Source organism: Panthera pardus, unplaced genomic scaffold, assembly GCF_024362965.1.
Source record: "Panthera pardus isolate Hobbes unplaced genomic scaffold, ASM2436296v1 HiC_scaffold_6, whole genome shotgun sequence".
NCBI lineage: Eukaryota > Metazoa > Chordata > Mammalia > Carnivora > Felidae > Panthera > Panthera pardus.
The window spans coordinates 14,691,857-14,709,734 of NW_026526991.1; the positions used below are offsets into that span (position 1 = coordinate 14,691,857).

General features: G+C 42.6%; 1 protein-coding gene and 1 long non-coding RNA gene across 9 annotated transcripts in view; one reads left to right on the top strand and one right to left on the bottom strand.

Moving 5' to 3' along the window:
- BPIFC (BPI fold containing family C) overlaps positions 1-17,878 on the top strand; it is a 53,986-nt gene that overhangs the window by 13,573 nt on the left and 22,535 nt on the right. For all 8 annotated transcript variants that reach the window (XM_019446708.2, XM_019446707.2, XM_019446706.2 and 5 more), the window contains 5 exons: positions 6,792-6,915; positions 10,813-10,933; positions 14,473-14,601; positions 15,745-15,900; positions 16,024-16,087. In XM_019446708.2, coding sequence (XP_019302253.2) covers positions 6,792-6,915; positions 10,813-10,933; positions 14,473-14,601; positions 15,745-15,900; positions 16,024-16,087 — 594 coding nt within the window. The remainder of the gene's footprint in view (positions 1-6,791; positions 6,916-10,812; positions 10,934-14,472; positions 14,602-15,744; positions 15,901-16,023; positions 16,088-17,878) is intronic.
- Positions 11,350-17,149, bottom strand: LOC109265480 (uncharacterized). Its single transcript, XR_002079208.2, has 2 exons — positions 16,815-17,149; positions 11,350-11,588 (listed from the first exon to the last, which is right to left on the bottom strand). It is a non-coding gene; the product is annotated as an uncharacterized LOC109265480 (long non-coding RNA).

Consider the following 17,878-nt stretch of genomic DNA (forward strand, 5'->3'; position numbering starts at 1 on the left):
GAGGATAAACTTAGTTTTGCATCATTCAGCAATGTTGTATTAAGATGGTCGCTCAATCGTCTGGACTTACTTATGCCTTCATTTCAGTGAGGAACCCAGCTCAGTGGCAGAAAATTCTAGCTTATCTCTGAACTAGTGCGGATGTAGGAGTAAGGAATTGCTGTGATCTCTGTGCTTTGGGGCTAGGTCTTAAACCACATCAGTGACCTACATCTTGCCAGAGCAAAGGACACTCCCACTTGCCCGAATTGTTTAACCTGTTTGTGTTAAGTATAGAGTTTGGGGAAGACTAAGTAAATTTTCAAGGCCTTGTCATTAGAGATCTTGGTAAAATCAGATGTGTTGGCTGAATCCCTTGAAATTAGTCCCCAGTTCTGCCCATATTCAATACCTGTTGGTTTAGACTCCTTACACTCATTTTGTCTTAACCATTAAGTTGGAATATTCTGACAGCCTAGGCTTCTTTAAACCAATTGGCTTAATTTTTCAACCTTTCCCTTGTTTTAAAGGCTACATTTAATTCATTTATCACTCATTTAACTGATTTTTCCAAAGTCTGTCAAAGGTCCCCTCTGTGAATACTTATGGTAAGCCAACCTGTCTCAGGAATTTTCTAAGTTGTCCTGGAGTTTTCTTATTTCTGGTCATCAGAATGGCTTAGGCAAAGGTCATCTAATATATTTGTGTTTTTATTTATTAAGTTTTAACTTTAATTCCAGTTAGTTGACATACAGTGTTAGTTGACATACATGCAGTTTTGAATTCCTGGATCTCCCTCAGTTAGTTAGTTTGAGGTGTATAAATAGTGATTCAACAATTCTACACGTCACCCAGTGCTCATCACAACAAGTGCACTCCTTAATCCCTATCACCTATTTCACCCATCCCCCCACCCACTTCCCTTCTGGTAACAATCTGTTCTCTTTAGTCAAGAGACTTTTTCTTAGTTTGTCATGTACATATGACATATATATTATATAATATATATAATCTTTTTTCCTTTGCTCATTTGTTTTGTTTCTTAAATTCCACATATGACTGGAATCATCTGGTATTCATCTTTCTCTGACTGACTTATTTCCCTTAACATTATACTCTCTAGCTCCATTCATGTTGTTGTAACTAGCAAGATTTCATTCTTATTTATGGCTGAATGATATTCCATTGTGAGTGTGTGTGTGTGTGTGTGTGTACACCACATCTTCTTTATCCATTCATCTATCAGTGGATACTTGGCTGGTTCCATAATTTAGCTGTTATAAGTAATGCTGTTATAAACATAGGAGTGCATGTATCTCTTTGCATTAGTGTTTTTGTGTTTTTTGGGTAAATATCTAGTAGAGCAATTACTAGATCATACGGTAATTCTATTTTTAACTTTCTGAGGATCTTCCATACTGTTTTTCCACAGTATGGAAGAAACTGGCTGTACCAGTTTGCATCCCTACCAGCAGTGCACAAGTGTTCCTTTTTCTTCATATCCTTTGCCAACACTTGTTGTTTCTTGTGTTGTTGATTTTAGCCATACTGACAGGTGTGGGGTGATATCTCATTGTGGTGTTTTTTTTAAATTTTTTTTAATGTTTATTTATTTCTGAGACAGAAAGAGACAGAGCATGAGTGGGGGAGGGGCAGAGAGAGAGGGAGAACACAGAATTCGAAGCAGGCTCCGGGCTCTGAGCTGTCAGTACAGAGCCCGACGCGGGGCTCGAACTCACAAACAGTGAGATCGTGACCTGAGCCGAAGTCAGTCATTCAACTGACTGAGCCACCCAGGCACCCCTCATTGTGGTTTTGATTTGCATTTCCCTGATGATCAGTAATGAGCATCTTTTCATGTGTCTGGTTGGGCATCTGGATGTCTTCCTTGGAGAAATGTCTATTCATGTCTTCTGCCCATTTTTTAATTAGATTCTTGTAAGGTTTTGGGGTGTTGAGTTGTGTATGTTCTTTATATATTTTGGATATTAACCCTTTATCACATATATCACTTGCAAATATCTTCTCCTATTCTATAAGTTGCCTTTAGTTTTGTTGATTATTTCCTTAACAGTGTAAAAGCTTTTTATTTTGAAGTAGTCCCAATAGTTTATTTTTGCTTTCATTTCCCTGCCTCAGGGGACATATCTAGAAAAATGTTGCTATGGTAGGGCCATCTAATTTAGAAGTGTTATTCTGTCTGTTCATTGGTATAGTAATTTAATGAGGTTTTGAATCTTGGAAAGAAACAAATCCTTAGAACCAAAAAAATAGGTAACTAGTTGGCAGGGTATATAAGTCATCTTGGATTCCTTCTTTTAGGGCAATTTATCCTGCCCTTACTTGTCAGCCAAATTACTTAACCTTTTAGGACTCATCTCCTTGCTTGACAAGGTTCCTTCCCTCCCCTGTCCATAAATTATCATCCTAACAAACAATTCAACTGAAAGTTACATACAGTCTATCCTTTTATAGCCCAGTAATTTCATTCACTCATAAAATTTCTAGAGGAAAAATGTTTTTCTATGTGCAGTTTTGAATTCCTGGATCTCCCTCAAAGTAGACCATTTCAGAAACGTCCTTTAACCAAGAAGATAAATAGATTTTTGCTGCTGGAAGGGAATTTAAAATTCCATTTGTGCCCAAGAAAATACAAAAGCATTTGCACTTTGGTGCTTGAAAATTTCCAGATGCTTAATGATTTTTTTTTCTACATAGAAAATGGCATCACATAACTCATATTTAAAGTTCCCAGATGAAGGGTCGCCTGGGTGGCTCAGTCAGTTAAGCAACCAACTTTGGCTCAGGTCATGATCTCGCAGTCCGTGGGTTCAAGCCTCATGTTGGGCTCTGTGCTGACAGCTCAGAGCCTGGACCCTGCTTTGGATTCTGTATCTCCCTCTCTCTCTGCCCCTCCCCAACTCACACTCTGTGTATGTCTCTCTCTCTCTCTCTCTCTCTCTCAAAAATAAATAGATGTCAAAAAAAATTAAGTTCCCAGATAAAAATGAAAAATCTAGCACTTATCAAGTAATTAAATTCATAAACACTAACATTGGGAGCCAGAAGAGCACATTGTGATTGCCAGGTGCCTGATTTACTACATGGTCTCAGATAGGTCACCAGACTGTCTAAGTCTCTGTGTCCATATGCCTAAGATGGAGGTAGGATAATAGTAACATCTACCTCCAAGAATTGTTGTGAGTTTTGTACATGGTAAAAAAATACAAATTTATTATTTTAGTTGTTACTCCATTAATAACTAACAACTCTGCTTTGGCTTATTGTGCTTTTTTACTGTAGTAATGAAGAACTATTTAGATGATGGTTTGGTTTTCTCATTTTTTTTCACACTTTTCTAGAACCTTTCTTAGTTAACCAAAATCTTGTAAGCCAGTCAGTTGGTCAGTTAGAAAATATTTATTGAGGTCCTATTATGTGCCAGGCAGAGAGATCATTTCAACCTTAATCTGGATACAGTGGAGTGTGTATAGAATTTTTGGTCTAACATTTTTTTTTCCTTTTGCTTTCCACTGCTTTGAAAATGTTTCCCTCTTTTTAAAAAATCCCTCTCGTGCCTGCCTGGGTGTATGGCACATCCATTTACAATTATTTGCCCACAGCCATGTCAGTGTGCCTGCACATCAGCATGGCTTCACCATTTGTTAAAATATGGAAATACTTTCATACTAGTTGGTGAATAGTCATTAACCTCAGCCCCAGGAGTGTTCCCCTCACCCCCATAGCTTCATCCATCTCTGCCTGTCCCTCTCTCTGAGACCCCTGGACAACAAGGATGAAAGAGGGCCTAGTGCAGATGGCAATAGGACCTAACCCCTGCATCCATTCTAACGGAGTATAAGATGCTGATATCACCATGCTCCTGCTTGCTCGTCCTACTCCCCACATTTCCTCCAACTCTCTGACCAGAGATCAGCCCCCTACTCGAGTCCCTCCCCATTGGCTCTTACTGTCATTGCTCTGTGCTTCCCTTGGTGTCTTCTGCACCCTGACTATCCCCAAGCCACCCCTCTGTAGCCCTGCCCCCAGCACTGCTGCCCCTTTCTGTACATTGTCCTGTACAACCAAATCAACTCTATAGGGCCGAAACATCACACGGAGTGCATAAGGCCATAACAGTGTTAAGATATTGAAATGCCTCAGTTTCTAATAGTAAATAGTCACTGTGAGTCCCTCACCCTATCTCCAGTACCCCAACCACACTGGCCAGTCCATCCAAGACTTCTCCTGTCCCTATGATCCAGTACCTACCCTCCCAACCCTGCCCCCAGACTGTGGCCAACATCTGTTTTAATGGGTGCATATGCTTCACTAGTGTACAAATGCTTTGTTAATCGCCTCTGCAAAGGACTGTATTATAATTCAGAAGGAGGTAAGGACTCTTCCTTCATTTAGAATTCATTGATTCATTCTACCAATGTTTACCAATCACTCTGTATCTGAGACATTAAGCCGGCTCTAGGACCTCCAAACCAGATGAGGTCTCTGCCCTCATGGCACTTACATTTTGGTAGGAGAGACAGACAATATGTGAGAAAATAAATGTACACACATGAATAAATATATATATTGACCAAAGATTCCTTCTCATTCAGAAGGAAATGAGATTAATTAACTTAGGGAAGTCAGAAATGCTTCAGAAAGAAGGCTGTGTTTAAAATGGACCTTAAGGAAGGGCGCCTGCGTGGCTCAGTTGGTCTGACTTCGGCTCAGGTGGCTTGGATCATGATCTCGCAGTTCGTGAGTTTGTGCCCCACATCGGGTTCTGTGTTGACAGCTCGGAGCCTGGAGCCTGCTTTGGATTCTGTGTTTCCCTCTCTTTCTCTGTCCCTCCCCCACTCACTCTCTGTCTCTCTCTCTCTCTCTCTCTCTGTCTCTCTCTCTCTCTCTCTCTCTCTCTCTCTCAAAAATGAATAAACATTAAAAAATTTTTTTTAAATAAAAAAATATAAAATGGACCTTAAGGATGCACAGGGTTCCTGCCGGCCTAAGTGAAGAAGAACAGCATAAGCGTAGGCATTAGGCATGAAGCATGGTGGGTGTTTAGGAACCAGGAGTCCAGTTTGTCTGGACAGTGGGGTACATGGAGAGGGCTCCTGGGAGATTGGGTGAGAAATGTAAACATGTTGACTGAGCCAGGCTCTTCTCACACCTAAAGGTGGACTTATGCACCACAGAACAGAGAGGTCAAGATCCCAGTTCTCAACCTCATGGCCCTCCAGCAAAATACCCACATGACCATTCACTAATCTGAACATAGGTCCTCTGTGTAGGTTGGGCAGCTTGTGCACTAGACAAAATGCCAGCCTAAGGGATGGGCGGGGGAGCAGCTCCTGCTCTCCCCACCAAGCTGGGCACACTGGTGTGGGATTTTCCTAAAACATTTTCTGCTGGCCCCTTTGTGCCAGAAGGCTGGTATATCTCCAAAGGGCACCTTTTCCCATTCCAAACAAAAGACCAAGATAGGCTAGCAACAGCCTTGCTTGGACACTCCTTTCCCTGGTCAGACTGCTCTGTTCCTCTCAAGTAAATTCTCTGGAATACCCCCTTTGTCTACATCATTCTATTCCCACCTCTATGGCCTTCTCCATAAAGCCCACACAATCCCCTTTATCAAACCTCTTGCTTGTCTTGGCCAAGCACCACACACACACCCCTCTCAATGATCTTTTCCTTTATGCAGATTGCTCCTGAATTCTAGCCCTTCTTTAAATCCTTCCCTGCTCACCTGTCCTGACCCCTCCCTTTGCATGACTCCCACACCTTCCTCTTCCTTGACACCCCCACAAATGCTTCCCTGGTTTGTTTCACATTTGTATGCTAACTCAGTGGGTATCTGTCACCTGTGGGTCTTTGGCACATATGAATGCAGCAATAGTCGCTCAGCCAGATTGTAAACTCCCAGAACTAGAAACAAGACTTACGAATGTATTACTCACTCCGCTGTCATTAAAATAACCCATGTCACTGTTGCTGTTGGTAACCTTTGCTTCATTCATCAGAAAAATGGGCTGGCATTAATTAATTGAGTCCATTAATTAAATAAGTATACATTGTATATTTAATATATGCTAAGCAATAGCAATATAGCAGTGAAAACATGTGGTCCCTCTCCTTGGAGATGTTGATTTAAGATTTTTTTGTGTGTATCTTCTATGTGCCAAGCATTGTACTAGACTCTGGGGTAAGCCAAGCATGTGTGTTAAGGAAGGAAGTCAATGAGGAAGTAGAGGTGTAGAGAAGGGCAGGGCCTTGCAGCTGGCCTGCAAGCTTAAACCCCGTCCTGTGGGCAACAGGGAGTCATTAAGGGTCTTCAAGCAGATGAGTGATTGTTTCACACCCACTGAAGCCACCTTTCTAAACTACTCACTCTTGTTCTAAAACTGTCAAGAATCCCGAATCCCCACCCCATTATCCTTTCCAAGGCATATCACAGTTGTTACATTTACGGCAAGGCTCTTGTGTTGCATTGCATTATGTTGTGTTAAGTTATAATCATCTGTGTGTATGTGTGTGACTCACCCACTAGTCTATGGGAAGCAGAGGTTGAGAGCACACATAGGTCATCTCTGCATCCTCAGCACCTAGCACATGTTCTGGTGTGTTCAATAAATGACTACTGGATGGGTGGGTGGATGGATGGATGGATGGATGGATATATGGACAGATGGGTGGGTAGAGTGAGTTTTGGAAGTAAGCAATGAAACAAGAAATCATAGAAAAGTTGGATGGAACTGACCAACAAAAAAGTCAAGAATAATAAAGGAACAATAAATGTTGGTTGATTGCAGATGCATACAAAGACAGTCGGAGTCCTCTGGGGATGTTTCTTCCTGTGGAATCTCTACACTTCATCCGCCCAGACCATTTACCCTGGCATCAAGGCTAGGGCTACTCAGCGGGCTCTGGACTATGGTGAGTGGGGTGCTCTCAGCCCTCCAAACCTGAAAGCTCATACTAGACTGTCTCATGACTGAGGCAAGCTTTACTGCAGGTGATCCAGCCCCTAATACAGAGGCTGCTAAGATGGCTGGGAAGGAAGTGGTGTCTAAAAAACAGTCATATTGGGGCGCCCGAATGGCTCAGTCGGTTAAAGCATCCGACTCTTCATCTCAGCTCATGGATCTCATGGATCGTGCATTCAAGTCCCACCTCAGTCTTTGCACTGACAGGGCAGAGCCTACTTGGGATTCTCTCTCTCCCTCTCTCTCTGCCTCTCCCCTGCTCACATATATGCATGCTTGCTCTCTCTCTCTCTCAAAATAAATAAATAAACATTTTATAAAAATAAAATAAAAGGACACCTGGGTGGCTCAATTGGTAAAGCATCCAACTTCAGCTCAGGTTATGATCTCGCAGTTTGTGAGTTCAGGTCCCGCATTGGGCTTTCTGCTATCAGCAAGGAGCCCACTTTGGATCCTCTGTCCCCCTCTCTTGCCCCTCCCCACTTTGTGCACTCTCTCTCTCTCTCTCTCTCTTAAAAATAAATACACATTAAAAAAATAAAATAAGACAGAAAACAATCACCTTGATGGTAGACCTATCCAAACACAGCCACAGATATTCATTCTCTCCCCTCCCCCACCTCTACCCCCCATGCACATACAATGAACATCTCTGCTCTAAAGGAGGATACATCATAGGACAGAGGGGAGGAGATGTGAGAGTGAAAGAAATAGCTTAGAGCTTCAGAAAGGTCTTGATCTCAAAAAGAACTTAGAGTCCCCTAAAACTGTGCCAAATTTAATGTGGATGATGATCATGTATTTTTCTTGAGAGAAGCTCCTTGCATTCATTAGATGCAAAAAGGGGCCTGAGATGCTGAAAGATGAAGAAAAACCCCTTCAGAGGTGTTTATAAATGTTGGGCAGAGCTGGGGCGAAGGCAGATTGTGTACAGCAGAGGGACTGCAAAATCAAAATGTGTAGGCCGAGTTTTCTCCTATAAATTTTGGCCTGAGGTTAGCTGAGTACGGGCAACAGAAATCTCCATCCCTTCTTAACTAAAGCACTGCTAGTCTCACTCAGAAATAGCAAAGTGTAACCAGGAAACTCCTCACCTGCAACACCAGAAAAGAAGTACAAGAAGGATGTGGGTGCCTGGGTGGCTCAGTTGGTTGAGCGTCTGACTCCTGATCTTAGCTTAGGTCTTGTTCTCAGGGCTGTGAGTTCAAGGCCCACACTGGGCTCCATGCTGGGCATAGAGCACTCTTTAAAAGAAAAATACAAATGATGGAAGAAAGGAAGGGAGTGATGGAGGAAGGAAAGACTGAGTTTGTGGCAAATCCTTGTCCTTCCTTCCCCCAGTACCTCATGTGGCACAGGGAATCTTAAATTATCCATCTTGTACGATTGTTATAGGAGCTGGCTATAATGAGAATTACATACCAGGTATTCCTGTGTGTATCCACATGTATATATGTACATATATGTGTATCTTGTTACTCTATTAATATACTAATATGCACAGAAATAGATATCTTGAAACTGTATTAAAATTGTGAAAACAGCTTATTCCACCCTCAAGATCAGAGCAATTAAAAGAACAGAACTAGTCAGTCCACATGGGTATGAATCTCATTCAGTTCTGCCCCTTTCCTCAATATATAGTGTTGGGCCAGTGGGTTTTCTCCTCTGGAAAACAGGATGGGGGAATGACAACAATGGTGCCCCCGTGTAATAACATGAGGATCATGTGGGGTCATCTGTGGAAATATGGCATAGAATCAAGAAGGACAGGCTTTAAAGTCAGAACCATTTCTTGGCTATGATTTCTATCAGAACCATTTCTTGAGCCTCTATCATAGCTAGGCTCTTTGATATGTGTGTTATGGGCTCTGGGTTGATTTAATCCCAACAACCACCCTACAAAGAAGGGATAGTCATTTTACAGAGGAGGAATCTGAGCCTCAGAGGGGCTGAATTAAATTTCCCAAGTCACACACCAGTAAGGGGGCAAGGCAAGATCAGATCTCAGGTTTGCTCTGCCGATTTCAAAACCTACACTTTGTTCTCTGCTCCCTATTCCTCCAAACTGTCAATAATGACACTAAGTACCTGTGAGCTCTTGGGCAAGCTGGTGAACCTCTCTGAGCCTCAACTGCCTCCTATGTGAAATAGGGATAATGATACCCATGTCACTGGGTTGCCATAAGGATCAAAGGAGAGAATATGTGTAGAGTATGGACAGTCCTGGCACATATAAGCACACAAACTAGCTATTCTTATTAATTCATCAAATATTTATGTTGCCACATTTTTCCAGAAAAATGTTATGTCCCTATTATCAGTAGTACCTTCAAGGTATTTCTTAAAATGGTGGTGATAATAATAGTTCCTACGCATGGGGCTATTGTGGGAAACACATGAATTGACATAAATTTTGGAAGAGGGTCTGGCAATAGCAAATGCCCAACAGATATCAATTACTGTTATTTTCACATGTGTGAACATAAGCTTCCACAGTTACTAATGTTCCCATGTTACAGATGAGGAAAGCAAGGGACAGCAAGATTTTATAAATTGCAGAGTCCTGCAATGCTAGTGACAATGATAGGATTCGAAACTAAGCTGTCTGATAGTGCCTTTGGTTCCATCTTTGTATCCTTTACACTTACCCCTACATCCCTATATTACAGTATTATTCATGGTGTTACAGAAGATAAAATCTGCTCTTCTCCGTCTCCACAAGGACAGCCTAAGTGGAAATGAGCTTAAGCTGCAAAATAAGGCATAAGGGCAAAGCTTCCTCCTTAAGAAGGTTAAAATGAAGGGGTGCCTGGGTGGCTCAGTCGGTTAAGGGTCTGACTGGCTCAAGCCATGATCTCACTGTTCCTGAGTTTGAGCCCCGCATCAGGCTCTGTGCTGACAGCTGAGAGCCTGGAGCCTCCTTCAGATTCTGTGTCTCCTCCTCTCTCTGCCCCTCCCATGCTCATGCTCTGTCTCTCTCTGTCTCTCAATAATAAATAAACGTTAAAAAAAAATTTTTAATAAAAATAAAATTTTAAAAAGAAGGTTAAAATGAAAATCCTGTTCTTCATTTACTATGTAAGTTACTTTTCTCAAGCTCTTTATGTAGAAAAGGGCTCTTTCTCTCCGTGAACTCAGAAAAATGTGTCCTGGGATACTACCATGTAAACCTGGGACAGGTTTATTCCTGAATTGCAAAAAAGCAGGGCTTACTAAGGACATTTTTGGGGTCCTGGGATCTTTTGAGAGTCTGAAGCAAACATGGACCCTCTCCCCTGAAATATGAGATACAAATGGACGCATACACACACAACCTATTCATGGTAATTTACTGGAATTTCAGGAGGGTTACGAGCTCCCAATAGCCCATGCTGTTGCTGAGCTTAAAGAATCTAGGGGAAAAGGGAGAATGTGGAATAACTACCTAATAAGGCATGGAGTCTGGAACCAAACTGCCCAGATTTCACTCTTGGGCTCCCAGTTCTTGGCTGTGTGAATGAGGTGCCTTTTAGGTTCAGTTTGTTCATCTTTAAAATGGGGATAATAATGATAATAATTTTGTACTTTCCCCCTCACACTGCTTGTAGTAACAGGCCTTTAGTCTTGGCTACATAACGAGAATTTCTCATACAGTTAGTTCTGGGGTCCTGGGGTCTTCACTAGCCTCTCTGAGGACCAGTGCTTTCACCTGTAAAACAGGGACAGTAACATCCACTTTGTAGGGTTGCTGTTTTCTAAGTTTCTAAGAGCACGTACTCTGTAAACTTCATGCGTATATTTAATGGCGCTATGCCATTATCATCTGTGGCATGATCAATAAATGCTTTCTTTGGTTCCTTCATAGGCGTTCAAGCTGGGATGGAGATGATTGAGCAAATGCTTAAGGAAAAAAACATCCCAGACCTAAAGGGTTCTGAATCTCTGGAATTTCTGAAGGTTGATTATGTGAACTACAATTTTTCAAAGTAAGTAAAAAAGAACATTTCTAGCCGTGAAATTAATCTTTAAAACCTTAGGGTTGTGGATATGCCACCACGTCTTCTGGTGTGATACCAGGACCTGCACAGTAGAAGGTAAACCAAATTTGGTAAGAGGCTTATCAGATGAATGACCCAAGAAAGAGGGGTCGTGAAGCTGACAAAGATTGTGGCATTTGGGTCAGAACACCTGGGTCTAAGTCATATCCCTGCTGCACACTAGTTTTGTGTGTTGTGTCTGATGAAAATGGTCAGAGTCCCATGTCCTTGCCTCTTTCCTAAAATGAGAACTCCTTGCCTCTTGAATTTCTAAGTGAAATTCTTGTCCATCCTATTGCTGACCCCACACCCTAAACCTAGATGTAGGATTCAACCACAGTCTCAAAAACAAATCTACTCTCATCAAGGCTTTCCTTACTTTAGTTAAGTTTGGTTAAGGTTTCAGAGGTCGTAGAAATAGGCCACACATAAGAAGCTCAAAAGTAAGACTAGAGAAATCCTTTGGAAGTCCCATGATTTCATCAGAACCCAGGCTTCTTATATTTCTCTGCCCCACCATCCTTACTTCTGGCTTCTGTCCTCAAAGTTGTCTCATGGTCCAGTATGGCCACTGCAGCTCAGCCATCAAATCCATTTGTCAAGCCTGAGAGGGAACAACAGGCAAGGGTGAAAGGGTTCTTGTAAGCTGGGTTAGTCTCTTCACTGAATTTTTTTCTGAAGCCCTGCTCTAATAATACTCTGCCTATACAATAATAGAACTTAGTCTTATGGCCATACTTATTAGCAAGAGGGACTGGAATATTCATTTTCTAACCAGACACCTTTGACATCCTGAACAAATTCAGGGACGGTTAGGAAAGAAGGGGAAATGGCTGTTCAGACAACAACCGGCAACCTCTGCCGCAGTTGCCAACAAAAGCCCCAAAGACGGTGTACAGAGAAGATGTCTTTGTCCATCTGGAGGTCAGTCTTAAAGGTAAAGCAGAGAGTCAAGATTTTATAAGGAATTATCTGTGATTCACAATTTGCCCCAAGGCTTTATCAATCCACTGATAATTCCCTGCTGGCTCCAACCCTTTGGAGTAATAATTTCCCTGCTATCAAGGATAATATTCTATAAGATCATGAGTTTTTGGGGGGCATGGGGTAGGGAAAAGGATGGTAATCTAGGTAAAGCTCCTGGCAAATGCTGTAGTTGTTAATAAAGGAAGCCATTCGACAAGTGTTTATTGAGGACCTACTGCTAGATACCAAGGCTTTGTTTTAGTGATTGGGGATATTACAGTGAATGACACAGATATATCTCCTGCCCTTAATGTCCAGTAAGAGAGATGGACATGATATATTTACAGAATGAATGATTTAATTACAGTGATGATAATCCCACAGCAGAAAAATCCAGGGTGAATCATATATTATGAAGTGTGGTGAAGATGAGGAAACCAGGTATCCTCATGCGTTGCTAGTGGGAGCAGGTGAACTGGTACAGTACTGTCAGATCTGTGCTCCCCACACAGGAGCCACTAGCCACGTGTGGCTACTGGGCACTTGAAATGTGACTAGTGCAATGAAGGCACTGAAATTTTACGTATTTCACTTCAATCAATTTTAATTTAAAACTTGGTACTCAGTTCAGTTATTGAAAAGCTTTTAAGTATGTGTGGGACAATTTGCGTATGTAAGTTTATCAGTTGAATATTTTATCCAATCAAATATAGGTCAAGTGTTTCTGATAACACTCGATAATTCTGATAACAAGTGTTTCTGAAACACCGATAATTCAGTGTCCACCTTGAGTCGCATTATGAGTGTAAAAATACAGACCATAGTTTGAAGTTATTTTGAAAAAAGGAAAACAAAATATCCCATTAATCATTTTTATATTGCCTATGTGTTGAAATGATACCATTTTAGATTATGTTGGGTTAAGTAAAAAAAAAAAAAAAAATACTAATAAAATCAGTCTTACCCATTTCTTTTCCCTTTTTAAAATGTGACTACTAGAAATTTTTAAATTACATATGTGGCTCACATTCTATTTCTGTTGGGCAGTGCTATTTTAAAAGGTAATTTACAAGGACCTTTTTTTTAATGCATGCCCTTTGACCTACTAATCCCACTTCTCAGCATCACCACTAGAAAGACACACATGTAAACAGCATGTAAGAATGTTCTGTGTGGCATTGTTTATAACACAGAAATACTGGAAATAACCTACGTGTCCACCAACAAAGAAATTATCTCTTTCATGATACATCCATAGCTTGAATATAAAGAATGGGCTAGGCCTATAGGTACCAAACTGAAAATATTTCTAAGATCTGTTAAATGAATCTCCACCATCCTCTTCCCACAGTGGGACTCAGGGTGTGTGACAAAGAACAGGTAGGAAAGGATGCAAAATACAAGAAACAGTAGATAGGCATTTGTTATCAGCTATCACATGTATCTTTTACATTTTTCCTAACCTTGGTTCAGAACAATGTCTTTCTCCTGTGCCACAGTTATGCATAGATGATCTCATTTTGTCTTCTCAGCCTACCCATGAGTAAACCTTCCTCTGAGTGATTGCCTGAAAGAGGTTAAGTGCCTTACCTAAGTTTGCATGGCTGGCACAAAACTCATCTCCAAGTTGAGTGCCCCTTGCAGAATACATGAAGTGGCATAGCCCGGTGTTAAGCACACAGTCTGAAAACAGATTGAGGAGGGCTCCAGGTCTGGTTCTACCACTTACATATGACTTCAACCAAGTGCTCATGACTTCCTTATCCTCTCATCTCTGAATTGCAAATTGCAAAACCAGCAACAGCTTCATGGGATTATCATGAGGACTAAAATGAGCTAATGCACATAAAGTGCTTACCATGGTGCCTGGCATGGAGTAATCACTCAACACATGAGCTATCTACCTATGTAGATTACTTGTAGCCCATTGCCTCTTATGCTCAGAGAATCCTAGGGGAAGTTAATACTCTAACTAGGGAAGATTCTGCTCTAACTAGGGAAGACTCTAACTTTCTCAACTAGGGAAAATTCTGTCCATATAGAGGGCATCTGGGAATAGGAGAAAGGCACCCTTGCGATTGTCCAGTGATGGGGGAGGGGCACTACTGGCGTGTAGTTGGTACATATGCCAGGTACCCTAAAATGTATATAAAGTCCTCTCCAAAACTAATTGTCCCACCCAAAATACTAATTTCCCCACCCTGTTGAGAAGCACTGGAACAGCTGAAGGAAAAAATAATGATGGCGATGTTGTACTCGTATTGTATTGTCTTTAATGAAACTAAAGAAATGTATTATTTTCACATTTGTTTCTAAATTTGCTCACTTCCCCCTCAATTAGAAACAAGGGGCTTCCTGGCAAGGACCAAAGGGGAATTAGAAGGCAATGCCCAGAGGCACCGCAGACCTGAGGTTCCTTCCTCTACAGGAATTAGGGGTTCCACAAACTCCTTTCTGATTTTTGCCTCACTTAGAGAAGTGTTAGAAGATATGCACTGACCTCTCTGTTTCTTGTTCTACAGCATAAAAATCAATGCCTTTTCATTTCCAAATACTTCATTAGCCTTTGTGCCTGGGGTGGGGATCAAGGCACTGACTAACCACGGCACTGCCAACATCAGCACCGACTGGGAGATCAAGTCTCCACTCTTGTGAGTATCCCACTGAAAAAAGTCTGCCGCCATTCTGGGAAGAAGTGGAACAAAAACTGGAAGTACATAAATTTGGTGATGTTTTTGACATTAGGCTTATTTCCCTTAGCCATTAGCAGTCTTTCTCAAGAGCATTTTTTTTTTCCAAGAGAGATTTAAATCAGAATATCTCTGTTGGGGGCTGGGGGCGGGGGGGGAGGTTGTGGGAGGACTGAAAACCATCCATCCCCTGAAGGCAGAGCAAAATGTCATTTAAGATTCCCTAAGAGCTAGAAGGAATGAACACGTACTCAAGATTTCAGACCCTCAGTGACTCTGTAGGATCTCAGGTGATTCCACATACTTCCCCATCCACAGGGGCAACTGATTAAGAGATGGGACCTTCGTACCTCACAAGGAGGTAAGAGGATAATAGTCAGCTGGAGCCCAATTGCACCCTCCTAGAGAAAGGAGGTATCACATTCAAGGTACGCTTGCAGACCACCTACTACATGTCTTGGGTGTAATGTTTAGGTCTGTCTTGGTTGGCATCCCAGAATGGCACATTCACTCATCCACTTGGTCATTCAACAACCATTTATTGAGTGCCTACCAAGTACCATTTATCCCCATCTCAAGAACTCCAGTCCTGTAGACTGTAGAGGAATGATATATTCTGCCATAAGTAACATAGATTCAGGGTTCATTCATTTCTTCATTGACTCATCAGCCACCTATTAAGTGCTTATTCTGTGTGCTTATCCTGGAGACAAGGGAATGAATAATATACACTCCAGTCCCTCAGAGAGTTCATAGACTACGTCTGTCACATCCCCATCAGTGCCTGTCCTAAATAAGGCTATCCAGTGTTCTCTCTCTCCAAGCATTGTATACACATAGTGCTTGATAGGTGCTCAGCCACTGTGGGCACCAGAAAGCACTCAGAATAAAAAAGCTAAACTAACACTGTCACCACTGACATATTCATTGCTTCATTTGTTTAGTAAATCCATTCAGCACCTACTCTGCTCTGACCCATTATTGGTGCCAGGAATCCAGAGGTGACAAAGCCCTCCAGGAGCTTAGAGGCTGTGAGTAGTCAGAGAAATGATCCCTCTCTCCCCTGCCCAGGCCTGGGTAACCTTGCACTTTTTCTGTCAACAGCCAAGACACAGGAGGAGCTGATCTGTTTCTCTCTGGGGTCTACTTCATCGGTATCATTGTTCTTGCCCGAAATGACTTTGGTCACCCAATCCTGAAGCTCCAAGACTGCTACGCCCAAGTGAACCATGCCCACGTCTCATTTTCCGGAGAACTCAGGTGAGTGATAGGACCGTGGTAGGCGGTCGCTAGTCTGGGGCTGGAATCTCCAGCAGCGCAGGAAGAGGTTTATAACCGGCAGATAAAGTTCCTGAATAAGCCCATATTTTCTTCCTTCCCCAGTGTCCTGTACAATTCCTTCGCTGAGCCCATGGAGAAACCCATTTTAAAGAACTTAAATGAAATGGTAAGTCTTTAGAGGTGACATGGCCACAGTAAAATGCTCGGCAGCAGTTCTGCCATGCTTTACTTACTTCTTACTCAATAAACCTTTGTTGAGCACCTACTGTATGCTAGGCATCATCCAAGGCACTTTCACACACATCCTCTGCGATTTAAGTTTCGCAAATGCCTACCATGTCCTGTGGTAAGTGCTGGGGATGCAGAGATAAATAAAACAGCATTCCTGCCTTCAAGCGCTCACCACAGGATGGGGCAACAATCAGCAAGAGTTTATTTACTGTGTACCTACTGCATGCCCAGCACTAGGCTACAGGCTGTTGGGAATGTAAGAAAGGTTTTTAGGAAAACCCAACTCAGTCTTGTGGAAAAATAACTGAATGAGTATTTGAATTTAATACATAATTACATGATCAGTAGATTGAACCTCTTCAGAGGTTCAATTGATTGAACTGAGGCTGTTCAATCAACAGCCTCTTCAGAGGCTCAGAGAAATGGAAAGATTACATCAAAAGGACCTGCAAGTTTCCTGGGGGGGGGGGGGCGGGGGTATTCTTTAGAGGACGGAGGACTTGAACTGGGCCTTGAGGTACACGTATGATTTCGATAGGTAAGGAGTGGGGGAGAAGAATGGTTCTTTCCAGAAACAGTATAAGTGACAAGGAGGTGCTTAATGAATGTTAGTGAGGAAATCAACGTGCAAACACATTCAGCAGCTCGTCCAAGGGAATTACCCAGCTGGTCGAGGGACTCCGAAGTTTCGCGGTCTTTCTCCATCCTCACTTGACTGGTGCTGAGTGCCAGCGCACATGCGTGTTAGAGAGTGACTGGGAAAGTGCTGTCCCGTTCACAGGCCCCACACTCCCCATGGTTCCTCCGTTCGAAACAAGACATGGTTCTTTGGCCTCTGACGGAAGCCACTAGTTAAGCTGGCCTGGAGTTTATGTATGATTTAGAGACCACGGATGCTTTGCTTCTAGTATTCCCTCTGTGCCCTGGGAATATAGAAAAGAATGCTCATGCCACAACTATCTAGATTTCCAATCCTAGTAATGTAACTCCTGGCAACTCCCGGAGGCTCTCTAAGCTTTGGCTTTCCCATCTGTGAATAGGCAACAGTGGCACCCATCTCTCTGCACCATTGTGAGGCAATGGGGTTGAAACACAACGGCTGACATTTACTGAATACTTGCCATGTGCTGGGCAATTTTACATGGATTACCTCAATTTCTACTCACAGCAACATTATTGAGTGGGTACAATTATCATCCCCATCTTCCAGATGGGGAAACTGTGGACAGAGTACAAACAACTTTGCCAAGGGTGCCAACCCCAGATGGTCAGGCTCCTGAGCCTCTGCTCGTAACCACCATGCTGAGAGCTTGGCACACGCCTGGCACACGGTGGCTTCGTAAAGATGAGCTTGAGTCTGATTCAGGATTGATTTGCCAGCCAGAGGGATCTCAAGCCAGCCAAGTAGGAAAGTGGAGGCCCTGGCTGTAGCCTCTCCCAGCAGAGCACGGCACAGCAGGAAGGCAGTTGTTCCAGCAGCAGGTTTCTCAGGTGTGACCGCACTAGCAGGCACCAGGCACATGTCCCATCATGCCTCAGAGAGAAAAGCCAAGGCCTCATTCTTTTATGGGGCTAACTGGGTGTCGTCCTGGCTGCTCTGAAGTTTAGCCAGCATTCACTGACATGCCAGCCATACGTACGTAACGTGAGGCCCAGGGGCATCGACTAATTTCAGGAAAAGTCCTGGTGACCAAAGGGAGAATGTCTCCTAACCAGAAGGCCTTTG